Source organism: Chelonia mydas, chromosome 21 (genome assembly GCF_015237465.2).
Source record: "Chelonia mydas isolate rCheMyd1 chromosome 21, rCheMyd1.pri.v2, whole genome shotgun sequence".
Classification (NCBI taxonomy): Eukaryota; Metazoa; Chordata; order Testudines; family Cheloniidae; genus Chelonia; species Chelonia mydas.
The window spans coordinates 10,881,149-10,905,199 of record NC_051261.2 but is presented as its reverse complement, the minus strand read 5'-3'; the positions used below and the strand labels follow the sequence as shown (position 1 = coordinate 10,905,199).

Genomic DNA, 24,051 nt, shown 5'->3' with positions numbered 1-24,051 from the left:
TGATCACTCTCCTTACAATGTGTATGATAATCAAGGTGGGCCACTTCCAGCACAAATCCAGGTTTTCTCCCCACCCCCACTCCCACACCAAACCCACTCTCCTGTTGGTAATAGCTTAGCTAAAGTGATCTCTCCTTACCATACACATTGTAAGGAGAGTGATCACTTTAGATAAGCTATTACCAGCAGAAGAGTGGGGTGGGGGGAGAGAAAACCTTTTGTAGTGATAAACACCCATTTTTTCATGGTCTGTGTGTATAAAAACATCTTCTGTATTTTCCACAGTATCCATCCGATGAAGTGAGCTGTAGCTCACGAAAGCTTATGTTCAAATAAATTGGTTAGTCTCTAAGGTTTCAGAGTAGCAGCCATGTTAGTCTGTATTCGCAAAAAGAAAAGGAGTACTTGTGGCACCTTAGAGACTAACCAATTTATTTGAGCATAAGCTTTTGTGAGCTACAGCTCACTTCATCGGATGCATACTGTGGAAAGTGTAGAAGATCTTATTATATACACACAAAGCATGAAAAAATACCTCCTCCCACCCCATTCTCCTGCTGGTAATAGCATATCTAAAGTGACCACTCTCCTTACAATGTGTATGATAATCAAGGTGGGCCATTTCCAACACAAATCCAGGTATTCTCACACCCCCCCCCCCCCACAAACTCACTCTCCTGCTGGCAATAGCTTATCTAAAGTGACCACTCTCCTTACAATGTGTATGATAATCAAGGTGGGCCATTTCCAACACAAATCCAGGTTTTCTCACCCCCCCCCCCCCCCGCCCCCACAAACTCACTCTCCTGCTGGTAATAACTTATCCAAAGTGACCACTCTCCTTACATTGTGTATGATAATCAAGGTGGGCCATTTCCAGCACAAATCCAGGGTTTAACAAGAACGTCTGAGGGGTAGGAAAAAACAAGGGGAAATAGGCTACCTTGCATAATGACTAAGCCACCCCCAGTCTCTATTCAAGCCTAAGTTAATTGTATCCAATTTGCAAATGAATTCTAATTCAGCAGTTTCTCGCTGGAGTCTGGATTTGAATTTTTTTTGTTGTAAAATAGTGACTTTCATGTCTGTAATCGCGTGACCAGAGAGATTGAAGTGTTCTCCGACTGGTTTATGAATGTTACAATTCTTGACATCTGATTTGTGTCCATTTACTCTTTTACGTAAAGACTGTCCAGTTTGATCAATGTACATGGCAGAGGGGCATTGCTGGCACATGATGGCATATATCACATTGGTGGATGTGCAGGTGAACGAGCCTCTGATAGTGTGGCTGTGTGATAGTGTGGCTCTGATAGTGGTGTCCCCTGAATAGATATGTGGGCACAGTTGGCAATGGGCTTTGTTCCAAGGATAGGTTCCTGGGTTAGTGGTTCTGTTGTGTGGTATGTGGTTGCTGGTGAGTATTTGCTTCAGGTTGCGGGGGGGCTGTCTGTAGGCAAGGACTGGCCTGTCTCCCAAGATTTGTGAGAGTGTTGGGTCATCCTTCAGGATAGGTTGTAGATCCTTAATAATGCGTTGGAGGGGTTTTAGTTGGGGGCTGAAGGTGACGGCTAGTGGCGTTCTGTTATTTTCTTTGTTAGGCGTGTCCTGTAGTAGGTGACTTCTGGGAACTCTTCTGGCTCTAGCAATCTATTACCAGCAGGAGAGTGGGGTTGGAGGAGGTATTTTTTCATGCTTTGTGTGTATATAACAAGATCTTCTACACTTTCCCCAGTATGCATCCGATGACGTGAGCTGTAGCTCATGAAAGCCTCTGCTCAAATAAATTGGTTCATCTCTAAGGTGCCACAAGTCCTCCTGTTCTTTTTGCGAATACAGACTAACACGGCTGCTACTCTGAAACCTGTCAATATGCAAAGCAGAATCATTTATTTCTTGATCACATGCCTATTTTAATCATGTGAACAATTTGCATATGTGAAAGCTGATTTCCATCAGAAAATTATTAATCTGCAGACACAAAACGCATGCAAATGACTCATTAGCATATGACACAATCAATTTGCATACGTAAATAACGTGCCCTTGCGGATCTCCTTCTGCCGCCGTGGAGAGGGTTCCCGGGGTGGGGCTCTGTTTGTATTTTTCCTTTAGGTGACGTCACCACGTCTGTGCGGTCACGCGACGCGACGACGTGACAGGTGGCGTGCCCCGCGTGTGGGCGGGACGGAGCGTGCGCAGTGCGGCGGGGCTCGCTCCCCGCGTCCCCTCCCCCTCCATGCAGCGCTGAGGAGACGGGCGGCGGAGCGGAGCAGGGGAGGCCCGGGGCCTAGCGGAGCGGGCTGGAGCGGCGGCCCCGGCGCCATGGAGGGGATGGACGTGGACCTGGACGCCGAGCTGATGCAGAAGTTCAGCTGCCTGGGCACCACCGACAAGGACGTGCTGATCGGCGAGTTCCAGCGGCTGCTGGGCTTCCAGCTGAGCCCGGCCGGCTGCGCCTTCTTCCTGGACATGACCAACTGGTAAGGGACCGGGCCTGGCCGGCGGCACCGGGCCGGGGGGCGGCAGCCGAGGCCTGGGGGCAGGCTGCGGGGGCGGACGGCTGCCCGGGAGAGCGGGAGGTAAGACGGGCCCTGTGGGGAGGGGGGCGGGTTCGCTGGGCCCGGGGAGGGGAGAGAAGGGGGGTAAGCAAGGCCTTGTGGGGAGGGCAGGCGTGGGGGGTAAGCTGGGCCCTGTGGGGGAGGGGGCAGGCCGGGGGAGGGGGGTAAGTTGGGCCCTGTGAGGGGGAGGAAAGTTGGGCCCTGTGGGGCGGGGCAGGCCAGGGGAGGGCAGGGGGTAAGCTGGGCCCTGTGGGGAGGGCAGGGGGTAAGCTGGGCCCTGTGGGGCGGGGAGGGCAGGCCAGGTATGGTTGTGTAGTCTGTCTGCGCCTTTTTCCTGGCCATGGTAAGCCTGGAAGACAAGTCCCAGTGTGGGAGAAGCATCTGGGCAACCTTTTCCCAGCCAGCGTAAACAGAGAGAGAAACAGAAGCTTCTAACTTGGACAAGGCTCTTAGTTTTCTTGAGGTCAGGAGGAAAGAGTGTCTCTCGCATCACCAGGCAGTCTGAAGCGGGAGTGGTCCTCTGGTGTCGTTTCCCCCCAGATTGTTTCTCCTGTCTGTTGAGGATACACAATATTTGGTGTATGTGGGTCCCTCGTCTCTCTGGGGAGCCTGTCTACAGTTGGTTGGGATAGGGGCATGGGGAGCTCGGTTTCCCACTTCCACATGAGACTGGATGCAGCACAAGTACTTGTATCTACACTGCTGGAAGGACCAATCAGGCATTAGCACCCTGTCCTGCTGACATCATCTCCCACAGTCCTGCAGCCTTTCCCAGGGTCAAGTAAAGGCAATTATAATAAAAAATGTGGCACCCTCTTGTTCCCCGTGCATCTTTCCCAGCACATTTACTGACTTCGGTAAGACAAATTCTTACTCCTGTGTGCCTCGCAGAGCTCACAAGGCTATGGGAAAGTGAGCTGGAGTCCTGTCTCAACCATCACAACCAAGTCATTGGTTGAATTTCAGTTGTTACTCCTTGTCACAGTTAAAACAACAGTGGCAGAAAGATCAAGTTTGACTTACAGATCCAGATGGCAGTTAGAAAAAAAATCCGTCTTACAAAGTGAACAAACTTTTTTTTGGAATTGTTGAAAGGATAAACATGAAAACAGTGTAATATTTAGTCATGCATTTGTCAAGAGCCCTGTTTCACATGACACTGGAGATTGCCTTTTTTGGGAAGTGAAGAAAGGGTGAATGATCAGCAAATGCTGGATCCATCTTAAGTTAGTCTCCTGAATCCAGGGAAGGTGTCATGTGAGGAAGTGGTGAGTTTCTTTGGGGCAAGTGTTTTCATGACAAAATATTTCCTATTCAGAGTTTTTGGGACAGTAACATAAATACAATCTGTTTTCAGTACGTATGGGTGTTTTTTTTTTTTTTCAGAGTAATATTGGCTTTTCCTTGTACATTGTATTTCTCTTGGAAGAATAAATTCATAGGCCAACAGTGTGAACTCAAGAATGATCATGGATGACATAAAAGGATTTTTTTTGTGTGTGCATCTGTAATAATTCTGATTTTTATTAGGAAAACACTCTTGTTTTCAGGAATATTACATGGCCACTTAATACTTCTGTCACTGCTTCCTTTGTAAAATCCTGTTTTCAGGCATGAATAAATCAGTCGTAAAACTAACTCTTGGGTGAAACCTGGTGTGTCAGCAGTTTGGGCAACTGTTTTTATTAATGAATTTTCAACACAATTAGTGAAGCATTTTTTGCCATGAATTTGAGTTATAAATGTTTGACTTTTGGATGCTGGCTTGTACTCAGCTCAGATGGTTTCATCTTTGTATGAAAGGAGTTATGTAAACATAAATAACATAAGTAACACATTCTGCATGTAGTCAAATAGTTTGGGGAGTACTGAAAGAAATTTTAAATTTGTCAACATTTAGGCTGACAATTTCAAATTTGTGTGCCTAATTCACATCCTTAATGTTGTTTCTAGTGTGTGAATTTAGTAAAAAGGGATTGGAACTGAGGCTGATTGGGTCTTATCAATTGGAAAATGTAGGGAGGAAAATGTCCATTAATTTGAACGTAGTACAACTGATCCATGGCATGGCTCCAGTTTCTCATGTATCCCCCTTTAAGTGAATTTAGTGGCTGTGAAAGTGAGGGATTTTAACAGCATTGCCTTGAGCCAAGTGTGCTGACAAGTGCTGTGAAAACTTCCCTCTTGTAACCTTACCAGTGTGCTACAATCCTGATCTGCAGCATCGTTTGCTATGCCAGACTCAGGACACCACACAGCTCTGCCAATGCACCTCAGTCCAAATCTGCAGCATCCTGACTATTGGTCATGAACCTATAATGGGCAAATACAGCCTAGTATAGGTTTCTGGGGTACTAGCGTGGAATGGCCAGACCCCTTTTTGCTTGTGACCCAAGCCATAATTTGAACTAGCTTTCCTTAAAGGAAAACCTTGCTCTTTGGTATGTTGAGGCAATGTGAAAGTTATAGCTGTATAATACATACAAGCAGTTCCAAGGAAACGTAAGACAGTGGCCCTCTAGGTTTGCGTGGTGGGTGGGAAGTGTGTGTTCAGTTTGTCCTGAAAACCTAGTTTGTTGGTTTTACTACCAAGTTGCTTGTTCTTCTGTTCGGAACTCACCTCAGTCTTAGAGCTGGTTCTTCAACTCCCCACTGTTCCCAGCTTATGATTAATGTACCTCTACAGCAGGTTGTAGGGGAAGTGCATAGCAGGGTCAATGGCAGTGCACTCATGTGGAAGACCAAGGACTTCACCTCCCCTTTTATTGCACACATGCACAAATTTAACAAACCGACTAACTATATTGTTGGGAAAACTGTTTCCTTCACAACAGTAGCGAAAGCCGCTCTTTAAGGATATCTGTTACGCCACAACCAAACCTGAAGTTGCTTGCCCGCGTGTTGATAAAGTACCATGTTGTAACAAATCAGAGCTAAGAAGTGTTTTTGGAGGGCATTTCCAATGGTATTTCATTTGTAAACTTAATGGACATGCTGATAAATGAATTTATTATAAATTTTCAAGCTGGGGGGAAGGAGCGCAGAGGATATTTTGGCAGTTGTCAGAAAAATCTGGACAAACAGTGAATTACTTTAACCTTTAAACTTCTGATTTTTTCCAGTTCAGTATACCAAACAGCAGAGAGGGCACATTGTAACTTGTTGGAAACTTTAATTTAAGGGTACTTTAAGACAGTGGCTCTCAATCTTTCCAGAATACTGTATTCCTTTCAAGAGTCTGATTTATCTTGTTACCCTAAGTTTCAGGTCACTTAAAAATATACAAAATCAGACATAAAAATACAAGTGTCACAGCACGCTATTACTGAAAAATTGCTTACTTTCTCATTCTTACCATATCATCATAAAATCAATTGGAATATAAATATTGTACTTACATTTCAGTGTGTAGTATACAGAGCCATATAAACAAATAATTGTCTATGAAATTTTAGTTTATACTGACTTTGCTGCTGCTTTTTATGTAGCCTTTTGTAAAACTAGACAAATATCTAGATTTGTTGATATACCCCCTGAAAGACCTCTGAGTACTCCAAGGGGTAATGTACCCCTGGTTGAGAACCACTGCTTTAAGAAACAGTTTCCTGCCTTATTAGGAATATAGTGAAAACACTGCTAGTAGAGTACATCTTGAGATTGCACAGATTTCCAAGGTTGTTTTTTTTCTTGATGATCAAAAGCTATGAATTCAATATTTAATTGAACTATATCTACTTTCTCTCCATTTTTCTAAATCACTTCCTTAGAGCTTTGCCTCTGCTGATAAGCCATTCCGTTCTTTTTGGATTGTTCCAAGTTCTCAGTATTGCCCTTTGGACCACAAAATCCAAGTTGCTCCATTTTTTTGGGCTTTATTTTAGATGCTTGCTGTGCATTCTCTGAAAATGACACGACCGTAACATGGTTTTTGGTGAGGAGTTTTTTGTGATTGACGCAGGGGAAAAGTGTATGATGGGGTTAGCTTCTGTTGCCTGATACTCTTGCCTGGTACTGAAAGTTGAGTTCTATCAGTGTCATTTTGGCACTAAATTATCACTTAATGTTGGAGATTACACAGGTAGTGTAGTCAGTGTGCATTTTATGGCCAACACATCTGGGATAAAATCTGCCCTTCATTAAATAGACTATCTAACTATCACAGTGCGTGTTCCCATCCCCCCTCCAGATGTTACGTAATCCAGAAAACTGGCTGGCTGACACTGAAACTCATCTGGCATCTTGGGTTTAAGCACTGGGAGAAGTGTTTTGGTCAAATGATTTTTGTGGTAATGTTAAGTTTCAGGTGTCCAGAGGAACTTCGAGTGTTGTGATATGGTATGACTAGTAACATGTCTGAGCTTGTTCTCGTCCTTCCCTCAAAATCCCTAGTAATGTCTAATTGCATCTACATTAGAAATCTGTTTGAAAAGCCCTTCTGTGTTAATGTTCCAGGAAACTGGAAATTTAAATTGGACAGGTGTAATATAGTGTGCATACATTGGAACTTTTATTGCTATTCTTGCTTTAGGACAATTATTACTGTCAGTGCTCAGGACAGGTAGAGTATTTAGCCACAGGAAAATTCCTGCAGAAGAAAGTTCATACAGTAGAGTAAGTTTTGGGTGAAGTGCAGTTGATATTTATGAGCATTGCTGATTTTTTAAAAAAATCGTCAGTCTATCAGAAGATTTCACTTTTGTTACAAGAAATTCAGGTTACTGTAAAAGTAAGAGACTAGAGGAAAATGGCATTTTTTTCTTTATCTCTTTGTGTGGAGTCAGTTTCACTATTCCCCCTGTGTAGTTAGTTTCCCCTTTTGTTTATGTGGATATCAGATCGCAAGAGAAATATTTGTTTAAGTTGAAAAATGTGATTTGTAAAACCACAAAAATTGGCCAGGGGAGGGATTCAAGTGGCAGGTGTAGGATCTGAAACTACTCTCAATTTAATTTTAAAATGGACTAGACTTCAAGTAGATGGTGTTGTTTAATTTTAAATCCCTGCCTTAATACAACCAGATGTTGGGATTTCGTGGTGAGTCCCTTTAATTTAGCATTTAAATAATACAGTAACTTACACCTGCAATATGTATTGACATATTTGCTTTTTACTTCCCCTGAAGTATTTTTTTATATTAGCCTAATAAATGTAGCAATTAATTTAGGTTTGGCAGGTTGTGAAAACTGGTTGCCAGACGATGTCCATTATAAATACCAGTGTTATTGTAGTAAACCTTAATTTGTTTTGTTCTGAGCTTTCTGTAAAAAAATCTTTGTGTTAAGACTTTCTATGTGTGTCTTTTTCCTGAGATTGATTTTTTTTTTAAAGGTAGAAATCTGCTCTGGAGGAATTGAAATGTGTATATGAACAGAAATACTTCAAAAAAAAATAAATCTGTTTTGAGTGTGTTTGGGTCAACATTGTGATGCTCAAATTTGGCATGGACAGAGTAGTTTTGAATAACTTTGCTTTTGTATATAGTGTCTCCTCTCCAAAGATTTGTAATATATTTTTGCTTTTCAAACCTCTCCCCTTTAATGTGTGATAAATATTCTTGTTTTACAAGTGGGGAATTGAGGTGCAGGGAGGATAAATCTGTGGCAAAGCCATTGTATGGCAGAGAAATGTTGGTTGTAAAAAGTCAGCATTTTGAAATGGTCTAGTGAGCATGTGTAGGTGATGATTTTAACTCACAAGGATGCTCTTCCAAACAGTCCTAGGTAGTTTTTATTTTGTCCATTTAATATACCACCTGTCCAGGGAGGAAGTACAGATAAGGCTCTGGACTGGGAGTCAGGATACTGAGATGCTAGCTTTAGCTTTGCCATTCATTTGCTGTGTGAGCTTGGGCAAGTGACTGCATGTCTGTTTTGTCCCCTGTAAAATAAGGGTAGTGATACCCAGCTTGGTAAAGAGCTTTGAGATCTTTGGATGAAAAGTACCTTTATAAATGCTAATATTGGTATCTCTTCCCTAAGCACTCCGCAGAATTAAAAACACAAAGATAAACATGCTTTGTAAAATTAAAATGCAAAAACAGGGTCACTTAGCCAGGTCACAATAGAAGAAATACCACCACAAAATAAAGTTAGAAATTGGTCCAGTAAAAGATATTATCTCACCCACTTGGCGTCTCTAACAATACAGTAAAAGAACGTAACATAATGTATAATGTAACATAATTTGCCCCCACTCAGCACAGGAGTCGCAAATAGTGTGTCCATGTGAAATAAAGCCCATTTTAGGAAATAAGAATCTCACCAAGCACTTCCAAATCACTTAACCCTTCTCAGAAGATACAGACAGTGTGCCTTGCATTGTGTCCTGAAAGTTTACTAATCTGGGCTGAGGAGAAGACTCTTTTGCAGAGAATGCTCTGCTAGCATTCTTCTTTTAAACTGGCAGGGGTGTCTGTTGTCTCAAGCACCTCCAAAAATTACATCTACCATCTACCAGAGAGAGCGGCAATGATTAATCATCTGGGTCTGTACTGTTCAAAGCTTTGTGGGTTAAAAATCAACACCTTAAATTCCACCTGGAAGCTGATTGAAAGCCAGTGCGGACCTCCAAGCACCAGTGAGATGGGCTCCCTGTGTGAAGATCAGTGACTTTATGTGCCAGCTTAAGCCTTCAAATGACTGTAAGGTGTAGCCTCATATGCAGCACATTGTGGTAATATCTGCTCACTGTGACAAAGCTATAGTTGATTGTAGCAAAGTCTTTAGTTGAAAGCAAGTCACGTTTTTGTTTTTTTTTGCCAGATGCAGATGACTCCACAGTCCTGATTACTGCTCCTACTGTAAGTTCTTATTAATACCTGGGCATTCCAGGGCAGCTTGGGATCTAACAAGGCTCCCATGCTGTGAAACTTAGCAATAAAAGGCAGATGTTCTGTCAGTGAAAGCGATGTGTCCATCACTACTTGTGGTTGTTTCCCTAATGGACATTGCACCATAGTCGGCTAGCACTTATCCGGGCATTGGGTCATTTGCTCCAGCCTAGTCAAGTGAGAGAGCGAAAAAGGGAGAGATAAGTGTGATGAATCAACTAAAGAAGTTGCTGTACTTTCCAACTCACTAACTCTTGTAGTGGCCTCGTGTGTGTATTGAAAAGGAGGGGTAGCATGATAGAAGCCCACAATACCCTATACAAGAGAGACCTCAACTCGGATAAGCAATTGCCTAGTGCAACCATCTGGAACCTTCTGGAAAGAAAAGTAGATGAACCTCCAAACCAACTCAATCACCCCATACTGTGGGCTATAGATATGTTGCTATGCCCTTGTGTTCACAGTATGAAAGGCACTCCCCCTTGCAAACTAGTTAGATGGTATTGGTCAGGCACAGCCGAGTGCTCTCTCTTCACATATAGCATCACACCCCATAGTTTACGTACATTCAGAATGAGAATCTAGCTTTATCCCACTGCGGCTGTTCTCTTAGACACTAAAACTACTTGTCAGGATACATTAAGAGGGAGTCCAAATGCTGCCTCTTAACATAGGTCCTTAGGCTGCATTCCTAGGACAGATGCATGCTTGACAAAAGTGGCACTCTAAGAGGAAGTGCCCACTCTAGGAAATTGGTTAGGATGTGTCAGTGGTGTATAGCTGGCTTTTTGCCTCAATGATGGAGCTTTATATCCTGTTACTTGGATGTGTGTGTAAGTGGAAAGAATACACTTGGAGGGAGAATGTTTCCCCCTAAGAGAAAAAACAAGGAAATTCCATATACAAAACTCTGTCAGAAAATGTGAAAGGTGAGATTGAATATGTAGCCTTACCTCTATTTGTGCCTCTGCATTATAGCAGTCTTTGTGCTCAGATACTTTGTCAAGCGGACAGTTTTATTGACTGCAGTCGGCTCGACACAGCTTTGGTTTAGTGGAAGATGACTGCCTCTTACAACTGGTGCTATATAAATACCTGAGTTTTCATTTTAAGTCTTGTGTTCTTGTTTTTGATAGTAACTGAAATCACTTGTCCATTCTCACTATTATTTTGTCAAAGGAGTTTGTTGAATTTCCTTCATCCTTTACTGTGGTAGTCTTTAAAAATGATAAAATAATCTTCAGATGCAAGTGTGCAAGATGTGATACAATCCACTTTGCTGAGAGCGTGTATCTATTGTCTAAGATATTTGATTAGTAAACGCTTATGGGAAAAAGGACTTGCAGACACTTCTTAAGGTATCATGTTATATTTCTTGTCTAGTTTTTTAATCAGGATATTTGCATGAAACATAATCCGAGAACTTGGTTTCAGATGCTTCCTGCATCATCTGAGGTGAGAGACCTTGGTGTATGATCATCCTGATAGTTTCTAAAAGAGTCAGTCTTCTGTCAGAGAATGACATAACATAAGAAACAAGCATTGGGAGCAGATGAGTTGTTATCATAGGACTCTAGAAATTAGAGATTGACAAGACCTATTGGGTCCTCTAGTCCAGGGGTCAGCAGTCTTTCAGAAGTGGTGTGCCGAGTCTTCATTTATTCACTCTAATTTAAGGTTTAGCGTGCCAGTAATACATTTGAACATTTTTAGAAGGTCTCTCTATAAGTCTATAATATATAACTAAACTATTGTTGTATGTAAAGTAAATAAGATTTTTAAAATGTTTAAGAAGCTTCATTTAAAATTAAATTAAAATGCAGAACCCCCTGGACCAGTGGCCAGGACCCGGGCAGTGTGAGTGCCCCTGAAAATCAGCTCGCGTGCCGCAGGTTGCCTACCCCGATCTAGCCCATTCCCACTATTCTCCCCACTGGCTGTTGAACCAATCAAGATTGTTCACAAGAGCAGGGGTTGGCAACCTATGGCACGCACGCCAAAGACTGCACGCGAGCTAATTTTTAATGGCACGCTGCTGTCTGACCCCATCAGCGTGGCACTAAAAATCCTGCCTGGCCTGGCCTGCTCTTTTCTGCCCCGCTCTTTTCCGCCCCCTGCCCGCTGCTCTCTCCTTGCAGGGCAGGCAAGCTTCTCCCTCCCTGTGGCTGATCAGCTGACGGCCCTTGCTACAGAGCGGGAGAGGTAAAAGCGGAGCCGCAGTGCGCTCTCTGCTCCGGGGACCTTGGGGAAGGGGGTGGAATCAGGGCATATCTCCTCCAGCCCCCTGCCAGTGGCGTAAGATCAGCATTTTAATTTAATTTTAAGTGAAGCTTCTTAAACATTTTGAAAACCTTGTTTACATATGACAATAGTTTAGTTATAATATATAGACTTATAGAGAGAGACCTTCTAAAAACCGTTAAAATGTATTATTGGCATGTGAAACCTTAAATGAAAGTGAATAAATGAAGACTCGGCACACCGCTTCTAAAAGGTTGCCGATCCCTGCACTAGGGTAAATAGTCTAATGCAGAGGTTCCAAAACTGGTTTGGAATACATGCTAGCAGGTCTGTGGAGAGCTGGCTGATTACAATCTGTTGGCTCTCATATCCCACCTGAGAGAGATCAGGTGGAAGGAGGGGATGAAATGAAGTTGACTGTGATTTCTCCCTTTTCCAAAAAGATAAATGCAAATTGAAATAAAGGCAATTACAAATATACACTTTCTTAATTGTTGCGTGAAGTGTTGTTGTAGCCATGTTAGTCCCCTGATAATTTACCATTTAAAAAAAATAAACTTCCAGCTCGTGATTGACAGAAGTTGGTCCAATAAATATTACCTCGCTCACATCACTCAATTACCTTATGTCACCCATTCGTGTGGCCAGTTGTGGTAGTTTTCAAGCTGTGAAAGAGTGTGAAGACCCCTGCTGTCAATGGTTTGTCCAGTCTCTCTTGCAGTGGGACTCCCACCACCTGCTGAAATATTCCACAGCCTAATACTTCTGTCAGGAACTTTCCCCAATATTCAATGTAAATTTCTAATAATTTCATCCTATCACTCCTAGGTATTGTCCTTGTGTAGCACCTTTACTGACTCTTCTCCCTTCTTGGCTTTCAGGATGCTCAGACCTCATTTCCATGCTAGTATTGTTTGCAATAAAGAGCAAGGGGCAAGAAATATGAGGCAGAATAATTTTCAAAATGCTTCCCTTTCTCTCCACCTTCTGAAAAATTTCCCACAAGTCAGCTGCTCTTTAGAGTTTTATTAAAGAAGTGATAGGATTAAAAACAAGCACCTTCTTAATGTACACCACTTCTGCTTCTTGTGTCTTCAGATTCCTCTGGGTAATATAGTGACCAAAGCCATATTCTTATTACTGTCTGACATGCAGAATCAGTATATGGTACCTGTTTGAGTGAACTGTATTTTCTCTCAACTCTGGCCAGGTCAATAAGCTGCTGAACACATTCTTATTTAAGAACATTTATTGTCTATTGGTTCATGAAGCCACAAGACTAGTATTTAGTTTTTCCAGATTGCTGGCTGAGCTTGCAGATGCTGTTAGAAAACTCTTGTTGTGACTTAACCTGAATACAGTTACTTGGAAGCTGTTAATAAGCTACAGTTATTTCTACACAGTCACTTTGCTGCCTGTAATAGGCCTGATACCCCTTGAAGTGCTATCACCAAAATGCCACAGCAGTTTTCAGCCATAGATAACAGGATGTCAGGGTGTAAGTATAATGTCAGTTCTATTGTCAGTATGTGTAATAGAAAATATTTCAACTACTCAATCCTTTATTTTGAGTTAGACTGTTTTTGAAATATACTGCTTAGCCGTTAACTTTTCTAGTTTATTATATCTCTGTATCAATGGTTCCACATATCCCTACACCCACACACCCTGAAATTAGTAAGAAACATGAGACCATAGGTTAGATTACTCAAAAGGCCATCTTAAGCAATTTTTACTGAGAGTACAAAAGATCCCAAACCACTGAATTTTCTTTCCTCCCTCATACCTCAGGGAGTTGACCTAATGATTTACCATTTTTAAAAAATAAAGTTCCAGCTTGTGATTGACATACCATATAATTTTACTTGTTGAGCTGTAGACCTCTGAAAAATTGGGTGGGTGTGAAGTGGAAGTGGAGGCAGACAACTGTAGTGGAAGGAATTGAGGATACTATCATTTTAGCCCAGCTGAGTTGCAATACATGCCTGAACTTGTTCTGTTTCTGTAGCTTATACTCCTTTATTTTAATGCAGACAGTTATAGATGGGAGGCATAACTGAGGAGTTGCTCGTGTTACTAGAGTCTTTTGCACACTTGTGGGCATTGATCTATCTTTGTCACACTGTGAAGTGTATTGCTCTTCTGATGCTCTTGCCTATTTCTAATGGCCGCAAGTAGCTAATGATTCCCACTGTGACATTCTCAAAATACTTTCCCCCACACTTAAAGCTTCTGACCACCTGCTTAGGACGGTTCAGCTGCTGGGGATGGCTGTGTGGGTTTTTGTCTTTTTTTCATAATGTCACGGTATTGATTCTGTCACTGAGCTTGCTTTCCGTTGTTTGGCAAGATAAAATGCTCGACCTGGTGCAGGTGGGGTGATAGATAATGGTTAAACTATGCATGTGTTCATTAGTACTTTTAGACAGGCTTCCTAAAGGAAAGCAGTATGTATTGATTTAAATCACTGATGTTAATCATGATTTAAATAAGCAAGCAGGAAACCTTGATTCAAATAATCAATTTTATTTTTGTTTTTCATTTGTACTTCAGTTATTTTCTTTAAAAGGTTGATTCTCATTGGTTGGTAATCATTAAAACATGTTAATTTGCAACTTAATATAGCCTTTACACTAAACTTGGTATTACTATTTGCTAATCAGGATATATTATATATTCTACACTTAAGCAATTATATAGTTTAATATGCATTTATTCACATTCTTGACTTTTACATTTTTTATATTGTTAGAAAGTGGTGGATGATTCAGTTCGTATTTACTGGCTTAGTTTGGATGGAAATTGGATGGAAATTGGAATTCAGTTAAAAATTCAGTTAAAAATGGACAAAAATATCATTTTAAAATTGTTTTTCACTTAATAAAACTAACACAAACATGCTGATATTTAGGAAAAAAGTGAGTATATTAAGACACGTTTTGCATATAAAAACATTTATTAAACAAAGGTTTCAGAGTAACAGCCGTGTTAGTCTGTATTCGCAAAAAGAAAAGGAGTACTTGTGGCACCTTAGAGACTAACCAATTTATTTGGGCATAAGCTTTCGTGAGCTACAGTTTACTTCATCCGATGAAGTGAACTGTAGCTCACGAAAGCTTATGCTCAAATAAATTGGTTAGTCTCTAAGGTGCCACAAGTACTCCTTTTCTTTTTATTAAACAAAGGCATTAGTATTTGTAGTTAATGTAGTGAATGGATTGTGTCTGGATAAGGCTAAGATTTTGTCATGGATATTTTTAGTAAAAGTCAGGGACAGGTCACGGGCAATGAAGAAAAATTCACTGAAGCCTTTGACCTGTCGGTCACTTTTACTAAAAATATCCATTAGAAAATGGGAAGGGGCTGGGCATCTGCAGGGTGGCTGAGAGCTGTGTGCCTCCCACCCCCGGAGGGGGGAAGGGAGGGACTCAGAGCTCCAGGATCCCTCCCCTGCCCCGCTGTGGCTGCCGGGGTACGCCCACAGCCCATGGTGGCTTTGAGCTTGGGGGCCCGCTGCATCAAGTGGTGGGCGTACCTCATAACTCCCTGCTGCTGCGGAAGGTAGCAGGACCCTTCGGCTCCCAGTTGTCAGGGCTGAAGTCACGGAGGTTTTTGGAAGTCACGGGTTCTGTGGCCTTGCTGACAAAATCGTAGCCTATTTCTGGTAACCATATCCTTCATGATTTTAGAACTAGTAGATCACATCCTTTCTTACCCAGTTCTTATTCGTAGATTGTTTTACTCTTCTAGTCTTTCCTCCAATTTCTAATCGATTTCTTAACTTTGAATGAACTAGTTGAATGAACTGAAATGAAGAAAATACTTTCTCTACATCTGCAAAAGAGTCTTCTGCTGTCAGAAGCTGGTTTGGCACTTTAACAAACTCTGGTTTCAGCTGCTTAGCCAGTGACTTCCACCAGATCAGTGGTTAGACTTTATTTACAACTTTGGCAGCAAACGTGTTTGCTTAATATTGATTTTTTAAAATTGATTTGAATGATTTTAGTATAATACGTGTAGGTCTTAATATAGGCTTGTCATCATTTTAAATGCATATATTTTTCTTTTTAAAAATAAACCTAATTTAGATTTTAAAAATCCATTTTTTATCCACCTTGAAGAAAAGTGATTGGCACTATTTTCATGTGTGGAGAGCAGTGACAATTACATAAAATCTTTCATAGTCTGTTTCCCTCTCTTGCACTGTCTCTGCATAGGGTACAGCATACATATTGCCTATTAGCTGGGCCATTCATTCTGCAGAAAATCAGTGTAGATTTCTCTGCCCTGTCTGGAAAACCCAGTTTGGTATTTGGAACCAGCTATTTGCAGCAGAGACCTTGAAAGATTTTGCTTTTCTGATAAGAATTCTTGGGAGACTGCTAATCAGGAAACTTTACTTTCTTCAGCTATAACGTGAAATAGTTGAACTAAAAACTTCAGCTTCCTCTGTGTGTGTGTGTGTGTGTGTGTGTGTGTGTGGTGGATCATCCAAATTCCCCAAAAGTCACAAATTCCTATAGTCTTGATTTTTTTGAAAGAGGAGTCAAGAGTGAAGATTTCTGTAACTCTTGTCAAAATGTGGGTTTAGAGAATGGTGTCTATCACGAGCCAATTGGTGATGGATTCACACATCCAGTGTTATAAAACATCTTGTGTCTTTCCACTTAGCCACCACATCTTATGCCTGGTAAAAATATTTAATGTTAGCTTTCTCTCACTTGGGATTTTCTGATACTTTCTTTCCCATTCCTTGGCCCTCTCTCAAGGATATCCCTTTGAGGAATCTGCTGTTTGAGAACCAGCAGGATAGTTGTGTGAGTTTTCCTATTTGGATCATAGTCTCAGTAGTATCGCTCCAGTTTTCCAGGAGCTGGGGCAAATAAAGTAAACAGCAGGTGTTGCATATCAGTAGTAAGGAGCAGAAGAACCCCAGGTAACTTGTTATAGAGTTCCATTACTGAGGAAGGAGAAATAGTTCATCTACTTTTGATACTGTCTCACATGACCTTCTCTTAAACAAACTAGGGAAATGCAACCTAGATGGAGCTACTGTAAGGTGGGTGCATAACTGGTTGGAAAACCATTCCCAGAGACTAGTTATCAGTCGTTCACAGCCTTGCTAGAAGGGTATAATGAGTGGGGTTCCGCAGGGATCAGTTCTGGGTCCGGTTCTGTTCAATATCTTCATCAATGATTTAGATAATGGCATAGAGAGTACATTTATAAAGTTTGCGGATACCACCAAACTGGGAGGGGTTGCAAGTGCTTTGGTAGATAGGATTAAAATTCAAAATGATCTGGACAAACTGGAGAAATGGTCTGAAGTCAATAGGATGAAATTCAATAAGGAGAAATGCAAAGTACTCCATTTAGGAAGGAACAGTCAGTTGCGCACATAGAAAATGGGAAATGACTGCCTAGGCAGGAGTACTGCGGAAAGGGATCTGCGGATCATAGTGGATCACAAGCTATATATGAGCCAACGGTGTAATGCTGTTGCAAAAAAGGCAAATGTCATTTTGGGATGTATTAGCAGGAGTATTGTGAGCAAGACACGAGAAGTAATTCTTCCTCTCTACTCTGTGCTGAGTAGGCCTCAACTTATTGTGTCCAGTTCTGGGTGCCACATTTCAGGAAGGATGTGGACAAATTGGACAGAGTCCAGAGAAGAGCAACAAAAATGATTAAAGGTCTAGAAAACATGACCTGAGGGAAGATTGGAAAAATTGAGTTTGTTTAGTCTGGAAAAGAGAAGACTGAGAGGGGACATAACAGTTTTCAAGTATGTAAAAGGTTGTTAGAAGGAGGAGGGAGAAACATTGTTTTTCTTAACCTCTGAGGATAGGACAAGAAGCAATGGGCTTAAATTGCAGCATGGGAGGTTTAGGTTGGACATTAGGAAAAACTTCCTAAGTGTCAAGGTGGTTAAGCACTGGAATAAATTGTCTAGAGAGGTTGTGGAATCTCCATTATTGGAGTTTTTTAAGAGCAGGTTAGACAGGTACCTGTCAGGAATGGTCTAGTCTAGATAATACTTAGTCTTGCCATGAGTGCAGGGGACTGGACTAGATGACCTCTTGAGGTCCCTTCCAGTCCTATGATTCTATGCTGTTTCTTTCTTTTGCATATTTTCTCTTAACTGTTTTCACATGAAGCACCTAGGTGAGCAGTGCAGTTCCCAGTGATGTTTTGTGCAAGGATCTGAAAAGAAGAAAAGAAAATTCACAGCAGCTATATTATTGAAGAATTCAAAAAGGCTGCAAAAGTGCCTCTGTATAACGTTGTTTTGGATCTAATACTCCATGTTGTAGTTCTTGAATTATTCTTGCATCACTCTTCTGCTCTGCTTTTCTGTAGGAAGAGTAAGGGTTGTGATTTACTTGTTTTTCATACTCTTGTTAGCTAGAGGTAACTAGATGGTGGTGTGGCTATAGGGATGGGGAGAAGCCAATAAAAGATCAGTATGTAAATTTCTGGAGTTACTGGTCTATTATGAAGATGAATCACTAACTTTGAACAGTATCTTTGTGCTCTGATCTGTATTTACATAGTATCTTTCATCAAAGGATTTCAGAGCATTTCACAGACAAGAATTAATCTCACAAGCCACTTTAGCAATGGTATATTTTATTCCCCATTGTGAAACTTTTCCTTATGAAGTCTTAAAACGTGACAGAATGCGTTTGAGTAAAATTAACCCGTAGGCTGTATACTGTCCTTCAGTTCATACCCCTCGTTCAGAAGCTGAGTTTATGGCAACAAAGTGCCTTTCCGCATGTTGCCCTCGCTTGGTGACTGGAGCAGAGTATTATTGGAAGCCCATAATTAATAGATAGTACACAGTTCATTCCCATTCAGCTTACCCTTGACCTAGTTTGAAGCTGAGAAGGTTGACACCGATATCCAGATTACAACTGTAGTGTAAGAGAGAATATAGGTAACGTTCCTTTCTTTTCTTCTCTGGAGGACACTCGCTATGTTAGAAATGAGCCTAGTAGTGAAGATAGAGACTCAAGTGAGAAAATAGCAGTGTTTACAGCCGGGGACTGGTTATCATGACACTTCTATTATGTTCCCTGCTTTGCTACCCATTCCGTGTGGCCTTAAGCAAGTTACCTCCTTTGCCTATTTTATTTTCTCCATGTGGAAAAGAGGGATCATAGTAGCCTACCTTGTAAAGGAGAATGAGGCTCAATTAACATCTCTAAATGTGCTTTGAAAAGTACCATATACGTGCATACTTAATATAACACCACACATTTGCCTAAAGTGACAGAAGGTAAGAGCTCCTTACAATCTTACCAAAGTCTGGACAAAAGAGATGGGCATGAGAAGGAAGGCATCTAGCTGACCTGACTAATTTGGCGATAAACCACTTCTTCTGAAACATTTGGAAGTTAAGGGACAATGGCAGGGCTATTAGCTTTTGCCTCCTCTCTAGCTAGCCTACAAAACTGGTTTGAACCAGGACAGATGAAAAGAGCTCCTGGCAGGTTTAAAAAAAACATTCTCTTGAGAGCGTATAGTTGTTAGGGGGACTATGAAACAGACGCTGCCTGGGGGTGTCTGAAGAAATTAGGTCAGCCTAAGTTACCATCAGGGGATTGTAAACTTTTGTGCAAGATAGATTTGTGTAGAGTGTTCTATTTTAAAATCCTTTTTCTTGAAATTCTTTGTTTCTATTGTTCAGCAATAACTTGGTAGTTAAGAAGGCTGTCTGGTCACTCTTTTCACCACGGGTTACAGGCTCCCGAAGGAAAGAATTGCAGGTGATGAACCCAGTTGGACTGGCAAAGTAAGCACAGTCAGCACATGGGGTACTGTAGCCTTGGGCCCCATCTACGAGTGGGTGGATCGTGTGATTCCACCTGAGATACATAAAGGCACAATGCCCAGGGACTGAAGGAGATGCACTCAGCGAGACCAGAAAGCTGACAAAGCAGCTAACCCTGGAACTGTGACAGTTTACTCATGTGGATTATGTTGGTTAAGTTGGCACTTGTCCTAACAGTTCCACATTTATTATTAGTTTATATATAACATTGTCATGTAGGCAGGAGAAGGCCTGGTGAATAGTGAGTTTTGGGGAGAGATTTAGTCAAGAGTGAGGTGGGCTGTCACACTGGAAGAGGGCTGCTGCACCAGATGTAGAGCAGCATAGACTAAGGAATGAAGTCAAGGGGTTTGTGGAAGTGGGAGGGGATAGCAGGATTGAATGCATAAATCAGGAGTTTGTAAGATTATAAATGCTTCAGAGAGGGGGTCTTGTTTTTGTACCTGACTCTAAAGTGCTTCACACACTGGTGTGATACACAGAAATAGTAATAGGGAGGGAGGACAGAAACTTAGACAAGAGGTGGCACCATGCAGGGCTTCAAATGTGCTTGTTTGGACTTGAAACCAGTGAAGTGATTTTTGGGAGGAGAGATGAAAATCAGCTTTTAAGTAGAGTCCTACGTGGATACAAAATTTGTATCTGCATCTGATCTGCAGACATGGTCCACGGATATCTGCAGATCTCTGCTTTTAAGTATTTTTCTAATTTTCAAAGTTTATGCTTGTAAATGTCTCTGGTACTGAATTGGAGGTATGGGGTTATTGGTGGGGAACTGAATCAGGGTTCCCTGTGGTTTCGTAGTTCAAGGTTCAGATGGTTTCCTAGTGTATCCATCGGCTGGTGCAAGGTGTGATTTCCCAAAAGAAGAGGGATCATATTTAAGCCCATACTCCCATTTGATGTCTCCCAAAAGGCAAAGACAACAAGGAAATGTTGCTGTCTGATCTGTCTGCTGGTTGTGTAACCAGGCAGTGCATGACTTATGCCATACTGCCTCACAGTAGACTCTCTTGAAGCAGTTCAGTGTCGAAGCATTCTCCTGCTTGAACTTTGGAGATTTGCGTTGTCATTCTCTTGCTACTTTTCTATGTTGTTACTTTCATTTTCTATTTAGTCTCTAGAAATTTCCTTGAATCGTCTGTTGCGACGGCCCGAGCGTTTAGAACAACAAAGCAAAACCCAACTCTTTGTGTGGAGTGGGGGCAGGCAGGCAGGGAGGGAGGGGTTGTGATACCTGGACACACTGGGACAGGAAGTCTACTTTTCTTGCGTCTTATTCAGTGGGTTTTTTTATTAAATGCTGCAGCAGACTCTGAATTGTTTCACAGTGGCAAAGCAAGCTGATGAAATATGACACAGGGATGGGAAGAGACTTGGCAGGGGGCCTTGATGCACAAATAGCCCCACTACCCTCTGAAGTATGCTTACAGCCAAGCAAACAGAAAACAAAATACTACAGGCTGCTTTCAGATTTGTTGAAGAATTTTCCCTCAAGATCTGTCTTTTGTTTCCTTGGTTTTTTTTTTTTCATCTTAGTGTAATAGTTTTATTGCTTGTGTGCTGCACACCTGGGATCAGACATTTTAGGATGTCTGGAGATTTATCTCTGTGTGTTTATGGATGGAGAGGAGGAAGAGCTGTGTGTGGTAGTACCATATCTGGCTACTGTAATATCTTTAACCTTGGGTCAGGGTAATGTGGGGAAGAAATTTCAGAGAAGACTGAAGTCTAGATCATGGTGTTAACCAGTTGAGTGAACAGTGACCTCTTGGCGCAGCTCCATTGTGAGTTAGGTAGATCTTATTCAGTGTATAAGCAACTGGCATCTGATGATATAAAACCAAGCATTTGTTTTCATTTATTGGGTAATGTGACATGCACCCTTCCTGTAGCATTTGACTGAGCTGGCTGTTTTAAATATAGTCCTGTCTTTCCTAAGTAGAAAATGCCTAGAGTTGAATAATGGCTAATAGTATAAAATGCATTGATTGTGTGTCAGTGAAAATCTTGCATGGTGGCTATTATGATCAAAGTCTGCTCTGTGCTAGGTAAAACCTAACAATTAAAAAAAAAAATCCTTAACCTGTTTGACTGCCTAAAACTACCTACTATGTCCTGCAGGACATTCCTCCAGTGTCACCTGATGCATTGGGTACATTATCCATGACTTAAACAGGATGCAAGTTAATGCAGCCGTGATTGTGGCTAACATGTATTTAAACCTAAGCTCTCTATCCCTTCTTCCCCCTAGTCCAGATAGCTTTTACAGACATACCTAATTTTCATATAAGATAGTTACTCCTTTTGCCTTAAGCAGTTAGCTAGTATTGTGGGGCGTGTGTCTAGTGGGCTGTTTCCATTGTGAGGGGAGATTGATGATAGGTAACTCTTTGCAATCCTGTTTATTTAAAAAGAACATCAGAACAGCCATACTGGGTCAGACCAATCGTCCATCTAGCCTAGTATCCTATCTTCCAACAGTGGCCAGTATCAGGTGCTTCTGGCAATTGGAGGTTTAGGGACACCCGGAGCATTGGGGTTGTGTCCCTGACTATTTTGGCTAATAGCCATTGATGGAATTATTCTCCATGAATTTAGGTAATTCTTCTTTGAACCCAGCTATACTTTAGGCCTTCAAATGCCCCATGGCAATGAGTTCCACAGGTTGGTTGTGCATTGTGTGAAGAAGTACTTCCATATGTTTGTTTTAAATCTGCTGTCATTGGGTGACCCCTAGTTCTTGTGTTGTGCAAAGGGGTAAATAACAATTCACCACTCACTTTCTGTACACCATTCATGATTTTACAGACCTCTGTCAATCTCTTAATCATCTCTTTCCTAAGGCTCTGTCTATACTACCACTTATTTTGGTATAACTTACGTAGCTCAGGGATGTGAATAAGCTACCCCCCCGAGTGACATAAGTTACACCAACCTAAGCACCGATGTTGACATTGCTATGTTGGCACTCGTTGGGAGTGGATTAAGTCGATGGGAGAGCTCTCTGTCAGCTTGGTGCAGGTGCAGCTGTGCCACTTAAGCTCTCTGGTGTAGTCATAGCCTCACCTGATCTACTGCATCTTAAGTACACTCTGTCTGAAATAGATAATAAGCTCCGTGGTGCTAGGACTGTGTTCAGGATTGAGTATGCTGTCAGCAGTAAATAAATAGGCTCCTTGATTGGAATTCCTGCCATTCTGTGTCTAACCATGTATCTTGAAAGCATCAGGGCCTGTATCCTAGCAATCCAGCAATTATACCATTTTGGTCTTGAGAATTGAGTAATCACGCATGTGTGTTTTGTGCTTCATCCATCCCATACAGCCAGAGGATCAGAAGACCTTGTACTCCAAAATTAACCTAACGGAGCTAATGCTCTTTAATTTTTTTGTTTAGCTTTAAGAGATGGAATATATAAACCCTTGAGAGTGACCTGATTCAATGGGTCTGTACTTAAGGCTGCATTCTGTTTTGGTTTCCAGGAACCTACAAGCAGCCATTGGAGCCTACTATGACTTTGAGAGTCCGAACATCAATGTGCCCTCCATGTCCTTCGTTGAAGATGTTACCATAGGAGAAGGGGAGTCCATCCCTCCTGATACCCAGTTTACAAAAACATGGAGAATACAAAATACAGGTAAATGGGGGTAAATCTTTCCTTTTTCATTGAACTGAGATGGAAACTTCATAGAAACAAAGATCCACTTGTTCAAAATGATTTTTTATTCTGCAGGAGTAAAGTTATTTCATATCAAGGTGTTAATGAAGGGGGAGGCTTTCAAAGACACAAGGGGAAGCTAAGTGCCCAAATACCATTGAAATGCCTTTTTGGTGCCTTTGAAAATGTTCACCTTTTTGGACACTGACGTCTGGGCAAAATGGAAGCATGTTATGTTGACAGGTGGGGAGCTGTAATTTCTGTCTTATCTACCTTAACTCCCCAAGGAAGCTTAGAGTCTGAAGATGTTTTAATGCCAAGGCCTGTGTATAGGTTAGAAAGAAAAGAAAGCAAATGTGATGTGATATCTGCTTCCCAGCCCCTTCCTCACTGCCTTTCCCAGGAGGCTTCTTTTGTGTTGGAGGTAACATGACAGGATAGAGCCAGATGTTGTCTATATGGGTTTAGAAGGACCTTACAACCTCTCTTCTTTTCAGTCCCAAGCTCAATCACTTCAGCAGTTTCCATCCTTCTAAACTGGGTTGATATTTTCTGTTGTTCCCTTCATTAGTACGTTAGTTTATTGGGTGTACTTACTTTGAGCTCTTTGTAAGAACAGTGGCCTGGTAGCACCATTGTATTTATGGGGATGTTTGTTTTCCTGTTCAGACCTTCTGTTTTGGCTGTTGGATATCCTGAACTTTTCAAACTCGGAGGACAAGGAATTTGTGTTGCAAATTCTGTCTGAAAGTAAAACCATGTGACGCAGAAGTGATCCTAAAATAGTTCAGCTGTTTCTGTTGATGGAATTCTTTATTCTTCTAGTTCTTCTTCTGTCCCTATGCTGTGTGCTTCACTTAGGAGGGGGTATTTAATTGGGATGATAGTTGTATTGGAACAACTCTCTAGGAACAGATTTAGC

The 24,051-nt window shown here is 41.6% G+C and overlaps 1 protein-coding gene across 7 annotated transcripts in view; it reads left to right on the top strand.

The window, feature by feature from the left end:
- The first annotated feature begins 2,090 nt into the window (after positions 1–2,090).
- The window catches only part of ILRUN (inflammation and lipid regulator with UBA-like and NBR1-like domains), a 51,321-nt gene continuing 29,360 nt past the window's right edge, over positions 2,091–24,051 (top strand). For 5 of the 7 annotated variants that reach the window (XR_006286789.1, XR_006286790.1, XM_027826006.3 and 2 more), the window contains exons 1-2: positions 2,190–2,483; positions 22,954–23,108. Coding sequence is in view for 4 of the 7 variants with exons in the window: in XM_027826006.3 (XP_027681807.1) it covers positions 2,326–2,483; positions 22,954–23,108 (313 nt within the window). In the remaining 3 variants the exon portion in view is untranslated. Of the gene's footprint in view, positions 2,484–22,637; positions 22,765–22,953; positions 23,109–24,051 lie in introns of those variants that run through there. The other 2 variants (XR_006286788.1, XM_043533312.1) reach the window with 2 other exon arrangements.